The 15,210-nt window shown below is 40.9% G+C and overlaps 2 protein-coding genes across 4 annotated transcripts in view; one reads left to right on the forward strand and one right to left on the reverse strand.

Moving 5' to 3' along the window:
• Positions 1-7,840, forward strand: part of osp (myosin phosphatase Rho interacting protein outspread) — a 204,176-nt gene extending 196,336 nt beyond the window's left edge. Inside the window, exons 7-14 of the mRNA XM_013324908.1 lie at positions 9-194; positions 333-3,920; positions 4,093-4,262; positions 4,373-4,543; positions 4,629-4,781; positions 4,896-4,992; positions 6,337-6,438; positions 6,637-7,840. Coding sequence (XP_013180362.1) covers positions 9-194; positions 333-3,920; positions 4,093-4,262; positions 4,373-4,543; positions 4,629-4,781; positions 4,896-4,992; positions 6,337-6,438; positions 6,637-6,642 — 4,473 coding nt within the window. The 3' untranslated portion in view covers positions 6,643-7,840. The remainder of the gene's footprint in view (positions 1-8; positions 195-332; positions 3,921-4,092; positions 4,263-4,372; positions 4,544-4,628; positions 4,782-4,895; positions 4,993-6,336; positions 6,439-6,636) is intronic.
• An 856-nt stretch (positions 7,841-8,696) lies between these two features.
• Positions 8,697-11,463, reverse strand: IPIP (Inositol phosphatase interacting protein). 3 transcript variants are annotated; one of them, XM_013324964.1, is made up of 4 exons: positions 11,044-11,463; positions 10,394-10,579; positions 10,005-10,154; positions 8,697-9,586 (listed from the first exon to the last, which is right to left on the reverse strand). In XM_013324964.1, the coding sequence occupies exons 1-4, from the start codon at positions 11,246-11,248 to the stop codon at positions 9,384-9,386; spliced, it is 744 nt and encodes a 247-aa protein (XP_013180418.1). In that variant the 5' UTR covers positions 11,249-11,463; the 3' UTR covers positions 8,697-9,383. The 3 variants fall into 3 exon arrangements, with proteins under 3 accessions (XP_013180418.1, XP_013180419.1, XP_013180417.1); XM_013324965.1 differs by having other exon boundaries at positions 8,698-9,586; positions 10,047-10,157; XM_013324963.1 differs by having other exon boundaries at positions 8,700-9,586; positions 10,005-10,157.
• Between the last annotated feature and the right edge of the window lie 3,747 nt (positions 11,464-15,210).

Raw genomic sequence — 15,210 nt, forward strand, 5'->3', positions numbered from 1 at the left:
GGCTGCAGCGACGCGGCCCGGCCGGTTGGTCGCGCCACTGGTTCGTGTTGCGCGGCGCAGCGCTGCTCTACTTCCGCGACCCGCACGCCGAGCACCGCGGCCTACTCGACGGCGTTATCGACCTCAGCGGCGTCGCCAACGTCGTAGAGTTGCCCACCTCCGCTTCCACCAATGGATACGCTTTTGAAACTGAGGTAAAATTTAAAACGAATGTGTATCATTTGAGCTTTGGCAACTCATTGAAAAAAATTACTTTGAAGTCGATGGTATCTCGCTTAGCAATAATTAATTTTCTTTCCTCGTAATGAAAAATAATAATGATGTCATATTAGTTCTCGTCGTTGCAGACGTGGGACGGCAAGCACATCGTGCTAGCAGCGGTGACGGCGGGCATCAGAGCGAACTGGGTCTCGGCGATCCGCAGGACGGCCGGCCTGCCCGACAACGGACCGCTGTCTTTGATTCTGCGAGAGGACAGTTTGGATCAAGTGTCCGAGTCCTCCACTTCACCCGTGACGCCGATTACACCAAATACCGGAAAATCTGCACCGTTCTCGTCGGACGAGGAGTACAGAACGGCGTCCGAGGGCGGGAGGAGAGACAGCGCGGATTGGGGAGACATGACGCAGCCGCCGGCCTCGCCCATCCTCAATCGCACTCCCATCTCCAGAGTCAAGGAAAAGGTTCGCGCTAGATCCTGTCATCAACCACTGATGAGAACGGATTTCAAAGACGAAAAGGACGAAATAGATTCAACCAAAGAACGCTCCATAAACGAAGTGGACGAAAATGAGAAGCCAGCCGAGCAGAGAAAGCGTAGTTACATTTCAACTATTGACAAACAGGCGATAGAAATTGATGATTTACGAAAACAGCTAAAATTAGCGCTGAGTGACGTTAATGCGGCGGAGTCCGAGCTCGCGAGACTACGAAAACTGAAAACCGAGGCGGCGCTACGAGAAAAGAAAATGGAAGAACTGGTGACGACCTTACAAAAGAAAGAGGAAGAACTTTCTGTACGTACTAAAGAAGCAGAAAACTTAAACGCGATAAAACAGCTTTACAATCACGATAAAACCTCGTGGGAGACGAAGCTTACAGAAACCCAACAGTTTTTAAAGGAATCGACGGAACACTGCGAGTTACTAACGAGGCAGCTAGCATCGGCCCAAGAAAACATTAAACAGTTGCAACGAGAATTGAACGAACTCAATGAAAAGCTTCTTAAAAGCGTTAAAGAAAATGAGAGCTTATACTCTAGGATCAGAGATTTGGAAGGTCGTGCAGGATCAGAATCCCCATCTAAGGAAAAGAGGAAGAGCATCGGATCACTAAGCGATCTCACGAACATAAATCAAGACCTTAACTTGGATTCCTTGGAAAGGAATAGACTTATCGAGGAATATGTTGAACTGAGAGGAAGGTTTTTAAAAGCCATTCAAGAAATCAAAGCCATGAAGAAGGAGCTCCGAGAGGCACACAACATGTATGACGAACTCGAAATAACGAATATGAAATTAAGAAATGAAATGAAGCTTAGAGAACAATGTAGCAGATCAGAAATAAATCTAATGGCAGCTAAAATTTTAGATCTGACGCAAAAATTGACGGCGTCCGACAAGCAAGTGCGGACGCTGAAGCATAAGATACAAAAAACTGAGTCAAGGGAGAAAAGACGCAGCTTGTCACTAAAGGGACGGGAATCTTTTTCCCTAGGTAAGGAACTTGAAGAAAAATTAACAGAGTTAGAGAATAAAATTTCCCTTCTCGAAACCGGCGAAGCGGTTCCTACCATACAGTCTCCTTCCAAAAGTGGATCACCTGCCAAAGAAAAACCAGCAAAGAATGACAATATTACGGACGAGAAGCGTTTGAAAAGGTTAGCAGCGCGATTACGAAGAAAGTCCTTAGATAGCGCTACAAGTTCTGAACCCATGAAAATGTTAGTCCGCCTGAGTTCATTGGAAACCAAAATTTCATCTGCTATTGAAAATCGGCGAGACTTAACAAATTCCTGTGAATCCTTGAGCATAGCAAGCACCACCACCGGAACCACCGTCTCTCCTGACAACCCCTCAATGAACGAAAGTCAGGAGAGCTCAATCGGTACACAATCACAAAGGCATCTGCTCGATCGGTTACAGAGTCTTGAAAATGTGGTCATACATTCGAGAAATAAAGTAAATGAATGTCTTTGTCAAATGAGTGCCATGAGGGCCGCGAAATCCCGTCGATCCCCATCACCGAGTCTGGAGAAAAAATATAGCATTAAATCAATGGAGAAGTGCTTGTCTGATGTCAGTAAAAGGTTACAGGAGTGTTTCGACAAATGTGTCGTGGAGTGCCAAGACAAGGAGGAAATAAACGATAGCGTAGCGGAGGTTGTCGTTCAGCTAGAAGAACAACTAAGGACGAAATTACTAGAAATATCTAAGAAAAAGGCAGCTCTATACGAGGCCGGCGAGTTGACGCAACGAAAGAGCTTAGAAATACTGGCAGAGAAGTTGGCGTACGAGGCCGTCCTCATCGGCAGGATACAGGAGGCTCTACAATCTTCCAACGGAAGCAAATTCTTCGCTAGGTTAATAAAGTCTGAAATAAACGAAACTAGTCAACTAATCGATAACCTTAAGTCTAAGATTAACGGTGAAAATTGCAAGAACATTAATAACACGAAGAGCTCGCTCGACTACCTAGCGAGGATACTGTCGCGGAAAATCGACATAATGAACAACAAAGATACGAAGGAGTTCAGAAAATCCGAACTAATAATTCAAAGCGCAGACCTCGAGGCTCTGAAGGCGTCACAGAAGGAAGTAGCGGAGGCCGTCGATAAGTACAAGAGTGAGAAGCTGGCGGAACTGTGCTCGGCGCTCGCTTGCGAAACGCTTAGCCACGCCGCGCCCGTCGACGGCGACCTCGACCAGCAACGGGCTAACGTGGAAGCGGCGCGCGTCCGGGAGGCGTGGGCGGCCGCGCGCGACGCCCTGGGCGGCGAGCTGGTGCAGGCCGAGGTGGCACGAGCTTTGGCCCGCGCCGCGCAGGCCTGCGACGAGCGGCTGGACGAGGCTCGCCGCGGCCGCCTCACGCTGACCGCGCAGGACCGCGCCGACCTCGAGCTGTGGTGGCAGGCGGCGCACGACCACCTGCGCTGCGAGATGGACGCCGCCGTACGAGACATCGCGGCGCGCTACCGCGAGTGCCTGGCCGCCGACCGCCGCGCCAAGGAGGGCTCCCCGGGACTCGACAGCCGCGCGTCCCTGCTGCAGCTGGCCGACGTCCTCGCCCACAAGGCGCTGGTGGACGCGCGCGTCGCCGTCGTCGAGGGCACCTACCGCGCCTCCGAGCGGCCTGACGCGACGCCGCGCGAAGATGCGCTGTCCTCGCTGGAGACGGACCCCGCCTGCGAGGCGGAGTTCGTCTACCTCTTCCAGCACTTCTCGAACGAGTGCCGAGCGCTCTTCTCCAGTGACTGTTCGAGCAACAGTGAAGACTCGATGAAGATCGGCGAGAGCCTCGAGCGGGTGGAGCGGGCCGTGGCGGCGGTGGAGCGGCGGCTGGGCGGCGAGGAGGGCGACGAGCGGGACGACGCGACCGAGTGGCGGGGCGGGCTGCTGGAGCGCGTGGAAGCGCTGCGCAGCCGAGTGGAGGCGCTGCAGGAGCTGGTGCCCTGCCGGCACTGCAGGCGGCTGCAGGAGGCGCTGGACCGGCTGGCGGCGGAGCGCGCGCGCGGCGAGTGTGCGCTGGCGCAGCAGGCGGGCGCGCTGGCGGCGGCGCGGCGAGCGCGCGCGCAGCTGCAGGCGCAGCACGAGCGCGAGAGGGCCGCACTGAGGGAGCGCGCCCGCACGCTGCAGCGCCGCCTGGCCGCGCTCGACTCCGAGTACTCCGCTCAACTCGACAGCCTTCGCGCCGCCTATCAGGTACATCCGTCTGATTACAACTTTCTTTTTGAAGATATTAAAACGTTACCCAAATTTTAGAAACACAAAAGAAATTATAATTGTGCGAATTTTAACCAACAAAATATAGATCAAATTTAGTTACATTATAATACAATTAATGGAGATTTTTATATAAACGTGCGTCGTTCAGAGCGCGGTGGCGGCGGACACTCACGGCGACGGACTGCGCGCGCGCTACCAGCAGGAGATCGAGCAGCTGCGCGCGCTGTGTGAGAAAGGCCTGCTAGCCATGGAGAGCTCGCACCGCCGCATCGTACGCGAGATGGAGGAGAAGCACCGCGCCGAGCGCGAGCAGCTGAGGTACGCCGCATCCCCAGCCGCAAGGCTCAGTGGCCCGAACAAGAGAGTACATTTGAATGTGCTCATATCCAATATGAATGTGATATTATATTATTCGTGTATATGTTTAGACTGGACAAGGAGCAGGCGCTGGCGGAGGAGACGCGGGCGACGCTGGCGGCGCTGGACGCGATGCGGAAGGCGCACGAGAGCGAGGTGCGCCGCGAGGTCGACAAGTTCAAGGCGGAGTTCCTGGCGCGCGCCGCACACGACGACCTCGGACAGCTCAGCTCGCGTCACCAGTCAGTACCCACCACCTTCACATACACTTTTTGAATAATTTCACTAAAAAATCTGTTCGACTGACATATGTAAATGTTGTAACAGGCAGGAGATGGAGGAAATAAAGCGCGAGATCCTGTCGCTGTCGGAGAAGTACTCGGTGAAGTGCGTGGAGTCTGCGGCGCTGGAGGAGCGGCTGGCGGCGGCCACCGCGCAGCTCGCGCAGGCGCACAACCACGTGATGCAGCTCGACGCCAGGTAACCAGCGCACCGGTCACACAGTGCGACACAGCTTCGCAGACATTATAGTCTTTTACTATTATAAGACTTTTAACTTTTTCTCGATATTAACTCAAGTGCTTTTTTTTACAGAAACAAACAGCTTCGTGCGCACATAATGTCTGAAGCGAACGAGATGAAGAACTCCGAGGCGGCCGCGCTCGCGCAGCTCATAGAGGACACCGCGGCGGTGAGTACTCACCCTTATTTCGCCTGACATAGGGACTAGACTCGCTTACAAAACCTAGGTCAGCTAAACGTCGCCAGTTGAATTAGACCACTTTAATTCGCACGTCATCTTTACTAAAAATCATTGTTAACAAATAATTTAACTAAATTTTATCTTATGAACTATCATTAATTTTCTCATTAATTCGGGTTCAGGAATCATTATGCACATTATCTCGCATTCTTTACTAGTTGTTTGAAATACAATTTTGCACCGACTTTGTAGATTTTATTAGTTGTAATTAATTTACGATGCGCACAACTAACCACTAATTAGCTTAGCTGTAGGTAAAAAGCAAAGTGAAATGTTTTTGGCAAATGGCAAGTCGGCAGCTAGTTTAGTATCGAATAAAGCTAAGCTGATTAGTATATGTTGTGCGCGCGGTGTGAGCGAGTGGCGAGTGGCGAGTGGTAACCGTGCGGTGACCGCAGGCGCGCTGCGTGCCGGCGCCGCACCGCACGTCCGCCGCCGCACGCCGCAACCGCACCGCAGGTAACCGCCCAGCGGTCGTGACAGTCAAACCTTATGCATTGTTATGTTATGTGTCGTATGTTGTGTTGTGCCAAACCTACGGGTCCCTAAGCGTTCGGCTTGTTTTGGTCAAATGTGTTGTCCAAATGACTTCAAATAATTCTTCCAAGTCTTTTAAAGTAAAAAATTTATAATTTATATCGATTTCCTTATCTCACCGTTAATTGTCTTGAATGGAGAATGGATAACGTGAAAGTTTTTTTTACAATTCATACCTCCCTGCCTGCAATTATACCATGATTTTTGGATAGAGATGTATTTAAGAAAATGAAAATAAAACAATAGTAAACAGTGTATTAATTATGTAATTTGATTTGAAGTAACGAAAATTTCAGTATTCATTGATTTTACATTATTCTCTGTTTTCATTCACTCATCATCAAGCTTGGAAATATGTTCCATTTGGTGTGAGAAATAACAGTAGTTGTTAACAATAGTAGAAATGGTTATGGGTTTTTTGTTTGACTATGATTTTGTTTTTTGGTTATGGGATTTATGTGCTTTGTTTTTAAAGGATTGCTTTCAAAGGACCTTTAAAAAATGTTCTATATTCGCCTTTTGTTACAATTATTTGTTTTAATTTGCTTATTGTTGTTAATGTGTTTAAATGCTTTTGGTGTCGTGTTTTAAATGAAAGAAAATTACTAAAATATTTCAATTTCTATTATCAGACAATATTTCAAACTTGTTTTTTTGAAATTGAAGTTATCATTATGAATCTCTTTATTTATGAATATTGAATATCTCATGACTCTGAGTTATATGTTGATGCAGGCGAAGTCGCCGAAGAGCAACAGCGTGTCGGAGGCGCGGCCGCGGGGCAAGCTGCAGTTCGCGACAGAGCCGCGCACCTCCCTGCAGCTCTCGCCCGTACAGGTACCATATACATTGCAATTACATCTCACAAACATTATTTGACTTTTATCCGACTCGAAGGACCATGGATGACACCTTATTGTAAAACATTGTAGAAGATTAAACATAGTTAAACATATTTAAATTATACTATTATTATGGGTATCTTGTACTTTCCTGAAAAGGGAGTTAAATGCAGTGAAAATGTTTGTCTGTCAGAACTGAAGGTTTCCCCTCTGGCGGGGCTGGTCGCCGCACGCAAGAAGCGCTTCGAGCAATGAGCGGCGACGCCGGCGACATCCAGCGGCGAAAACATCACAAAACTAACTATAAGCCTCTTCTTAGGAAACACAGCTTTAAGCGTATGGCCTTAAAGACGATTTTTGATAACATGGTCTTTTGACGAAATATCGTAGGCGTATGAATATAGTTCTCCTGTAGGATGACGTCACGACGCACCCACCACGCTAGCACCTGGCCACTTCGCTTCATATTATCAAATAAACAAATTAATATAAACTCTTTTAGTACCATACAGACAGATTGACTTAATTTATTTATATAAAAAGCATTGAGTTAACAATATATTAGACAAGGTTTTTATTATAAAAACTAGCTTTGTTTTCGCTTTGTATTGACGAGATCGTGAGATCGATTAAAGCAGACAGAACTGTTATGTTGTTAGGTTAGTTCCACTCAGACCAAAAATTACTTTTTCTACAAAAAGTGGCCAGAACTTTTAACTCCCACCCACCACGAAAATGTATATAACTATTGTTTGCATTGTTATTTACTTATTTCATTAAGTGTATATTACTTTTATCTTATAATTTCTAAACTTATAACAAATATTTAATAACTTAATATTGTGTGCAAGTAGCACTGAAAGTCTTTTTTCTTTTTTGCTGCTGCGTAGAGCAAAAGTATTGCTGCATCAGTGGTATAGAGGGCTTATCTTTTGTCTGCGCCTGCGCAGTTAAGTGTAGACTCAGGTTAGTGATGAGTTAAAGTTGTTTAGAAGCGGCAATGTAACATTGTGTATATACTAACCTCTCCCTATTGTTCTAGCTCGTGTTCTAGTGAATGCTGGTTTTATCTTTTAAGTTGTTCGTTACCAAATATATGTTATTTATGAGTTCTATTGACATTTGTTAAGACGACACTCCCGGCGGCGCGGTGCATTGCGCGCTGGAGCTGGCGAAGGCCGCGGCACCGGCCCGCCCGGCGCGCAATGTACCGTCTCCAGTCGGCTGTGTCTTAATGCTAAGATATAATGTCTCTTGTTTATTTTTGTAGATTTATACATAGATATACGTATATTATGCGCATTTGGGTGTAGTACACGTGTAGTATGAAATTTTTAATGGATTTTTATGGCACGTTTTTTTAAATTTAATGCTTGATGTTAGAAACTTTTTGTTTTTCTCACGATTTCTTAATTTTTTTTTAAAACAGATAACCGTTAATTTTCTTTGAAATGTTTTATTCTATAGTTTTTGGCACATGATTTGAAGAAGTTTTCTAACATCTTGCAAGATATATAGAGGCATATTTTTTGTTTTAAAACATTAACACTGTTTGTAGTCGATAAGATTTGTCACGAATCCCCTCTCCTGTCCTGTAAGCTGCGTGTTCACTTGTTTGTTACCATGTTTACTTTCCAAACTGGGCATTTTCCGGGCGAGTTTCGTCTTCCAACCCGTGTTTACGAGTTATGTACAGTGTGTCACGCTCCGACTGTAACGTCATGACGCCGATACAACGAGGAATTTGATAATTGTATAAACAAAAGAGTCAAGTCAGTCAAGGAATTACGCATCTCACTCAAGATACGATCCAGCACGAATGTATATTGGTTTAGACCTTACATGGGTATGAAATAAATTTCCTTGGCTGTACAAATTTCTCGTATGTCGTGTCAGTCACGTCCGTAGAGTCATGTAATGATTTGCTCAATATGTATCGTGTAATTTGTAATAATATGAAATACCAAAAGGACGTGTTTGTTGTACGTGCAGCAGCGCGGTCTGCGGCCGGTGACACTATTCTTTACATCATTTTATTATATACTAAATTAATCTACAACTTATTTTGGCTATGTAAAATTATATTCGGTCGTCATTGCCCCGAGTAATATACATTTTTTATAACTTTGTGCATAACTGTAGTTGGTTGCGTTGTAAAGTGTTACTCTATATAACAAAGATTTTTAAAATAAACTACTTAATACAAAGAAATCAGTTTTATTTTCACATTTTTAATATATAACATATATGTACTAAATTGTATACAAAAATTAAAAATAAATTATTTAAAACAAAATAACTAACATCTTATATGTACTTAAAATACGCCAAGCGTTTTAAAAAGGAATAAATTCTTGGCTATTAAAAAATCTATTTACAACAATCCTGCAAGGCTTACAATTCCAATGTTAAAATAATTTATCTTATTAAAATACTAGCGGCGATATAGTCAGGGTAAAATAAATAGAAATAGCGAAAATAAGACACATTAACTACTGTCCACTAAAAATCACTACAAAATCTGTGCAGCCGCTGCCTGAACGAGCTTGGCTTGAGTACAAACACAGATGAAACTTGAAAAAATAGACTTTTCGTTACAAACAACGCAAATACGTGTGTGAGTGTGTGTGTTATAAACAACGTATGTTCGTGTTACACACATTCCATTTTTATTATTCTCTATAATTAATATTTACGTATTTATATTCGAGAATTTACCGGATAGTTGTGTTGAGAAATACCATTTAATATGTCTTATAAAACAATCATCTTAAATTAACCCTAATAGTTTAAAAAAACTGGTACGAAACATAATAAGACACTATCCATATAAGAGAAGACAGCTAAAACACAGATAAATTGAAAACTTCCTTCAGTCATGAACTATCAGTAAATGAGGAACTATTCTGTTCTTACCGTACACTATTTTGTGATATGAGCTCAGAGTTGTATGAGCGGGAGGTCAGGTGCGGGAGGTGCGGGTGGTGCGGGAGGTGCGGGCGGTGCGGGTGGCGCGTGCCGTGCGTGTCTGCGGCGCGCGCGCCACTCGCTGCGGTGCGCGAGGATCTTACGTCCGTGCGCCGTGTGTATGTCGCGGAACGGCACCTTCTTGCGCGGAGCCTCACACCTCACGCTCTCCTTGTCTGTAAAAGACTCACATACTTGTATCAACAAATAAAAGATATATGCGGCCCTATATGCTGATAAATCACAACAGGTAATACAGGTAAGACAAAATTCTGTTTAAAAGTATAAGTAGTAACTGTTCTATCTCTACATACATCTCGGGGGAGATTTCTACATCACCCTCTATTTTATCATGTCTGTAAATGTATGTAAAACTGTGAGGCCCCTTTCTGTCCGGAAAGCCAGCGCAATGTCTAAGTTTGGTATGTTTAGATACAGGAAACACAAATCAGTTAATGCTATAAATAAATATTTATTATATTAAAATATATTTTGTATTGTATATGTAAAGACAGTGTCTAGTTATGTTATAAAAATAATATTTATATTTAGCATTAAAATAAACAAGTAACACAGCATTAGCATGTCACTCACGATGTCTACTGCCAGGTACGGACTTGCCGTCCTTAGCCTCACCGTCGGGAACGCGATTGAAGGGGTTGTAACGCTGCCCGCGCGGCGGCACCTTTGGTTCACGCTCTGGTGGACTTATGGTGATCATAGCCGCTGCTTCAGCCGCTTCCTCTGCTGTTAAATTACAAATGGACCGTAAACATCTACTGAAAAAAACTGGAAAACTAAAAAAAGTCAGGATTTAGTCATTACATTGCAAAACATCTAATTACAAATGGCTAAATATGGCAAATACAAATATTACATGAGCATCTTTCCATATTTCCATTTAAGGAGTCCTAATATTTAACATTTGCATAACATTTATAAATGTTAATAGGCCTTGACTATAACATACATCAAAAACAGACCTTGCACTTCATCCAGCTGTCTTTGCAACTCGGCCACCATGAGCTTCATGTAGTCATAGCTGGCGCAGGCGAGTGCCTTCATCCATGCCTCCATGGATGCCTGCGAGTTTGTACACAGGTAGTATGTCCTGCCTCCCTCACATTGGAATACTATTTTAAAACTGTAAGCTTCCTCCTCTGTCAATTCTGGAATTGAACAAGAACTCTTTGAACATGTTTTCAGAAGAAATAAAAAAGTAATTTTTAGTTGGGATTGTTACTCTTTCTTCACATCTGCTTAAAGTACTAATACTGATCGCAGATATAGCCTAAAAAAAAAGTTGGGATTGTGTTTCTTTTTGTGGAGTATATAATACATATTCAAACCTTTCACTAAAATAGTAATATTGTATTTTATAATACAATTTACTTATGGCACAGTGATTACTTTCATGAATAGCCTTGTGATCATAATTTAATGCAAATATTACAAACAGTGCATGACAGCTGTTATTGTACTCATTTTCACATCAACATTCACTTTCACTTAAATGTTACGAGTATCAATGAAAATGATAGTAGTACTGTAAATTGATACCCTGTTTGAAAATAAAAGTAAAACCAAATGCTTATAAGTATGCCTGTACGTCATAATGAGCCAATTTACTTACCGATTGTACATCCTTCAAGTATAACTACTCCAACTGGATCCTTGTCAGCTTTCTTGTCGAAATAAAATAGTAAGTTTCCTTTCAGGGTAAACCATCGTCGTTGGTAACTTTTACCTATTTCACCTCGCATGTCTAGCCATCCCTCGCGGTCCACTGGAGTCGTGGACGATGCAAATGCACCCAAATTCTTTTCATTTATTTTCATCTTTATTTACTGATATGGACAACGCCTATTTTTATTCACTTCTACTAACTTAAACTCATCACTCAATGAATCGTAATAGTCTTTTATGTACAACGTCAAACACTAAAATACCACGGTAGCAAATCATTCATGTTTGCATAATATATATTATGTTCTCGGCCTTTTTCCTTTTGATAAAATCTTAGACAAAACAAATCAAGCACAGCAAAGAAATTTCGCAAATTGACACTGACATAAGAATGGAAGACTCGATGACATTTTAACATTTTGTGTTGCCAGGTTTGGTTTTTAACTTATTACCATATTTTACCTAACTTAGATATACTAGAAGCGGTAACACTGGTAATGTTTTCCTTGATATTTTGGTACTCCCCTTTCCTTTTTTTGACCATATTATGTACTCTGGTTCTTTCATCATAAAAGGTATTTTAGCAAATGTAATGTTTTTATGCTAGAATGACCCAAGTAATGCCGGGTACAAGCTGTGGTCGGAGGAATGCATCTGAATTATAAGAAATGACTAATTATGAAATAAAAGAAGGCTTTAAATATGTAATATTTTATTCATAATTGTTATTACCTATTTTCACAGTTATTTATAAAGTTATATTAATATCAATTATTACGCTAGTTTTGTTTACGATTTTCTAATGATTGCTCCATTTAGAAAATTTGATTTCCACATCAATCATCAGATTCGACCGCTTACCAACTTATATATGACAAAATGGTGGTCTATGTACAGTACAATCCCAATTCCCTAAAAAAAATTGACAAATTCACAATAACAAAAAAGTTAAAAACAAAAAATCCTAAAAATAATTCATTCAACTACGAATCTCGCTTAACAACTGTACAAATACGATAAGTTACGAGTGGTTTCTTTAAATCGTGCGCCGCGCAGGTCGGCGACGTGGGCGGGGCGACAGAAGGTCACCGTCGGGCGCGCTCGACGCCCCGCCCCCATCCCCGCCCCGTCTGCTCTATGTACAAAGGGTAGTTTTACAAAAACAAAATAATATAAACTATATACAACATCATTAAATATTCTCAAATGCTGTAACACATTTAAAACATTTCATATTCAACTAGGCGTAACCAGTGAGTAGCGGACGGGCCGCTGTCACCGTCAATAATTTATGTATACCGCCGCCGCCCTATCATACAAACTGTACAATTGTCTACTCCTCCGCTCCTCTCAATAAATACGTAAGAAAAGAATTTTTACATTAATAAGCAACAAAAACACGCTACTTTGTAAAGTTCGACTTCTTCCTAATCTTCTAACGGAAATAACTTTGTAACTTAGCAAGTCTGATCGGGATTCAATTGCAAGTTTAATATAAATGTATAATAAACAATTGTGAACCTTACGCGGTGAGTATAAGATTCAGATTTATATACCTACCTATATTGTTGCTTGCAATCGTAACAAGAGATTAGAATCAAGTTGGGAGCCGCGTCCGCTCGCACTCTGCACAACACGTATTCTGATATATTTACATGTATATATTTATTTACTTTACATTTTAAAATAGATATATATTAAAATAGAAAATTCAATATAACTACCAAACTGCCAGAGATTCGACGTATAGACATCGCGAGTGTTGTCCGACGGGATCCATCTATATTTTGTATAAAACTTCTAATAATACAAATGCTAATAAAACACGTCCTACGGGCATTTATAGCTATTTAACTAATCGTAAACTATTGGTGTCACAAAATGTTGTTTTCAATCGGAGGTTTTGAATTGTACACTATTAGAAAAACGCTACATTTATATAGAGAGTATCCAGAGATTGTGCGCGGTGGCTTTTCCATTATAATGTATGAAGTCAGCTGTTTGCAACGACCTTGTTCCCAGGATATGAACCTGTGTCCGACGCCCACCGGCCTCAATTCTCCTAATGTAAAATTGTCTCTAAAGGTAAAGCTACATCCACACGAGTCGACTTTTAACCGATACAAAAAATGTAAAAAATAATTAGATGTACCAACGTAAAAAACCTATACAAAAATAAAGTTTAAAAGAGTAACGAGTGGTATTCGTTATTTGGATATATAAATACAAAAGGAGAACCCTGTGAAACGAATTTACAGAGAAACAAGGATGGTAATAAAATATCTAAAAGACTACACAAATACCTAATTCCTTTGGTAATTCATACCGGTCACATACAAGTTATATATTTATTACTTCCTACAAAGTTCAACAATGTAATAAAACCTTTTTGTTACTGCAACACTAAAACATTGGCATTCTAATAGAAAAGTTGAAGACAAGAATAAAGACAACATTATGTGAGATAAAACGTGGAAAGGGAGAAAATAGTTACAAAAGAGATGTGATTTGAGGGAAGTTCAAACAATTCGTAATAAACCTTTAGTCTACAACCTTTGGAAGTTGCATTTGTGATGTAAAATAATCAAAATAGATTTTATAAAATACAAAATTACTTATAAAGTAAAATATAAATAGTGTGATTATTCTTTTTTAAGACTAATTATTTGACAAAGTGAAAAAAAAGGTAAGTTTTAGTAAAAATACGTTACAACATGTACATATGTTTTCTTGCCATTACATTACATTTCAAAATATACATTTATCGTATATTGTTACAAAAATGAGACAGGCAAGTATAGAAACATTCACTTACAATATCACTTCAACCAAATTGATTAGTCTCTAAAAATACTATTGTAAAAGAATATTAAAGGAATATAAATAATTGCATTTGATTATTTGTACATAGATAAATATATAATGTTATAATACTAAAGAAAATGAGGTTCATTCAAAAGAAGATTGGATTAAAAGAGATCATGGAAGAATGAAATAGAATGAAAGACATGAGTGGAAGTGTGTCAGTGCGCAGTACAGCGGGGGAAAGACATCCATATAACATGGAACTAATAAACATCAAAAAAAATCCTCCTCTAAGTTAGAATTGGACCATCATAAGATTTTGTTATACATAACAAACTAACTCCCCATCTTAACTACATTTCTCTATTAATATTTTAACATTCAATACTCAAAGGAGCTTGTGCGTGGTAACACTCCCCGACCACTAGTCAACTCCTAAACAAAACCACACACCTTCTTTACCGTACACTATTATATATTACTCTGACTTAATCATATCCCTTCAACGATTTTATAAAGGCCCTACACATTTGACAACAATCTCTTTACATTAAAAATGCCCTTTTAAATACACGCCCTACCAACATTAGTTAGCCTAATAATCTGTCGCTTTGGAATTACATCAAAAACAGCGTTGTAAATTAAAATATAAACTTTGTTGATAAACAAATCGTCAAAAATGTGTTTTTAATTAAAAACTTACGCGTCAAAACAAATAAAAACTGTCTTTTTCTGAACCCAAATAACATTAGGCAGCATATAACTGTCATATTTCATCAAATAAATAGTAAAATACACCTGGTACAATCATTATAACCTGATGAATTAAATGATTCAAGTGTAAACAATTTTGTACTCTTAATTTCATAGATTGGGTTTCCAGAATTATTAAAAATATATTGCAAATCGACCTTTGAAAAGAGAAAATTACATTCGGCTATACTAAACATGAAGATAGTGTTTTTAAAGATAACTAGCCTTGAGTAAAACAACGACTTGTCTTTATAATAGTCGACTTCCAATACATTTAGTATCAATTTCACAGATGTATAGTGCTAACTCATGGTAACCTTATATCACTAATACCTAAGCCATCTCTCGCCTCACATTTCCAACACGTAACAATACAATTCAATTGGTTCCTGTCTCGACTGCTTGTCATGTCACACGTCAATTACAATTTGTTCCGCACAAGTCTTGAAGAGTTCAATAAATAACACTAGAAAGGAGAGCACGACACAGGTGCGTCATATACAATAATTACTTCCAAACAAGTATAATATTAGATAAATAATTACAAGTATATGTA

The sequence above is a fragment of the Papilio xuthus genome, unplaced genomic scaffold (assembly GCF_000836235.2).
Source record: "Papilio xuthus unplaced genomic scaffold, Pxut_1.1 DF824888.1, whole genome shotgun sequence".
In the NCBI taxonomy this organism is placed as follows: domain Eukaryota; kingdom Metazoa; phylum Arthropoda; class Insecta; order Lepidoptera; family Papilionidae; genus Papilio; species Papilio xuthus.

Bases quoted from the DNA above. Each gene is read 5' to 3' on its own strand.
- IPIP (XM_013324963.1), bottom strand. From the start codon at position 11,248: ATGAAAATAAATGAAAAGAATTTGGGTGCATTTGCATCGTCCACGACT. The intron at 10,158-10,393 runs GTCTGTTTTTGA...GTAATTTAACAG, and splicing joins ACAGCTGGATGAAGTGCAAG to CAGAGGAAGCGGCTGAAGCA. The intron at 9,587-10,004 runs GTGAGTGACATG...AGTCTTTTACAG, and splicing joins CGTACCTGGCAGTAGACATC to ACAAGGAGAGCGTGAGGTGT.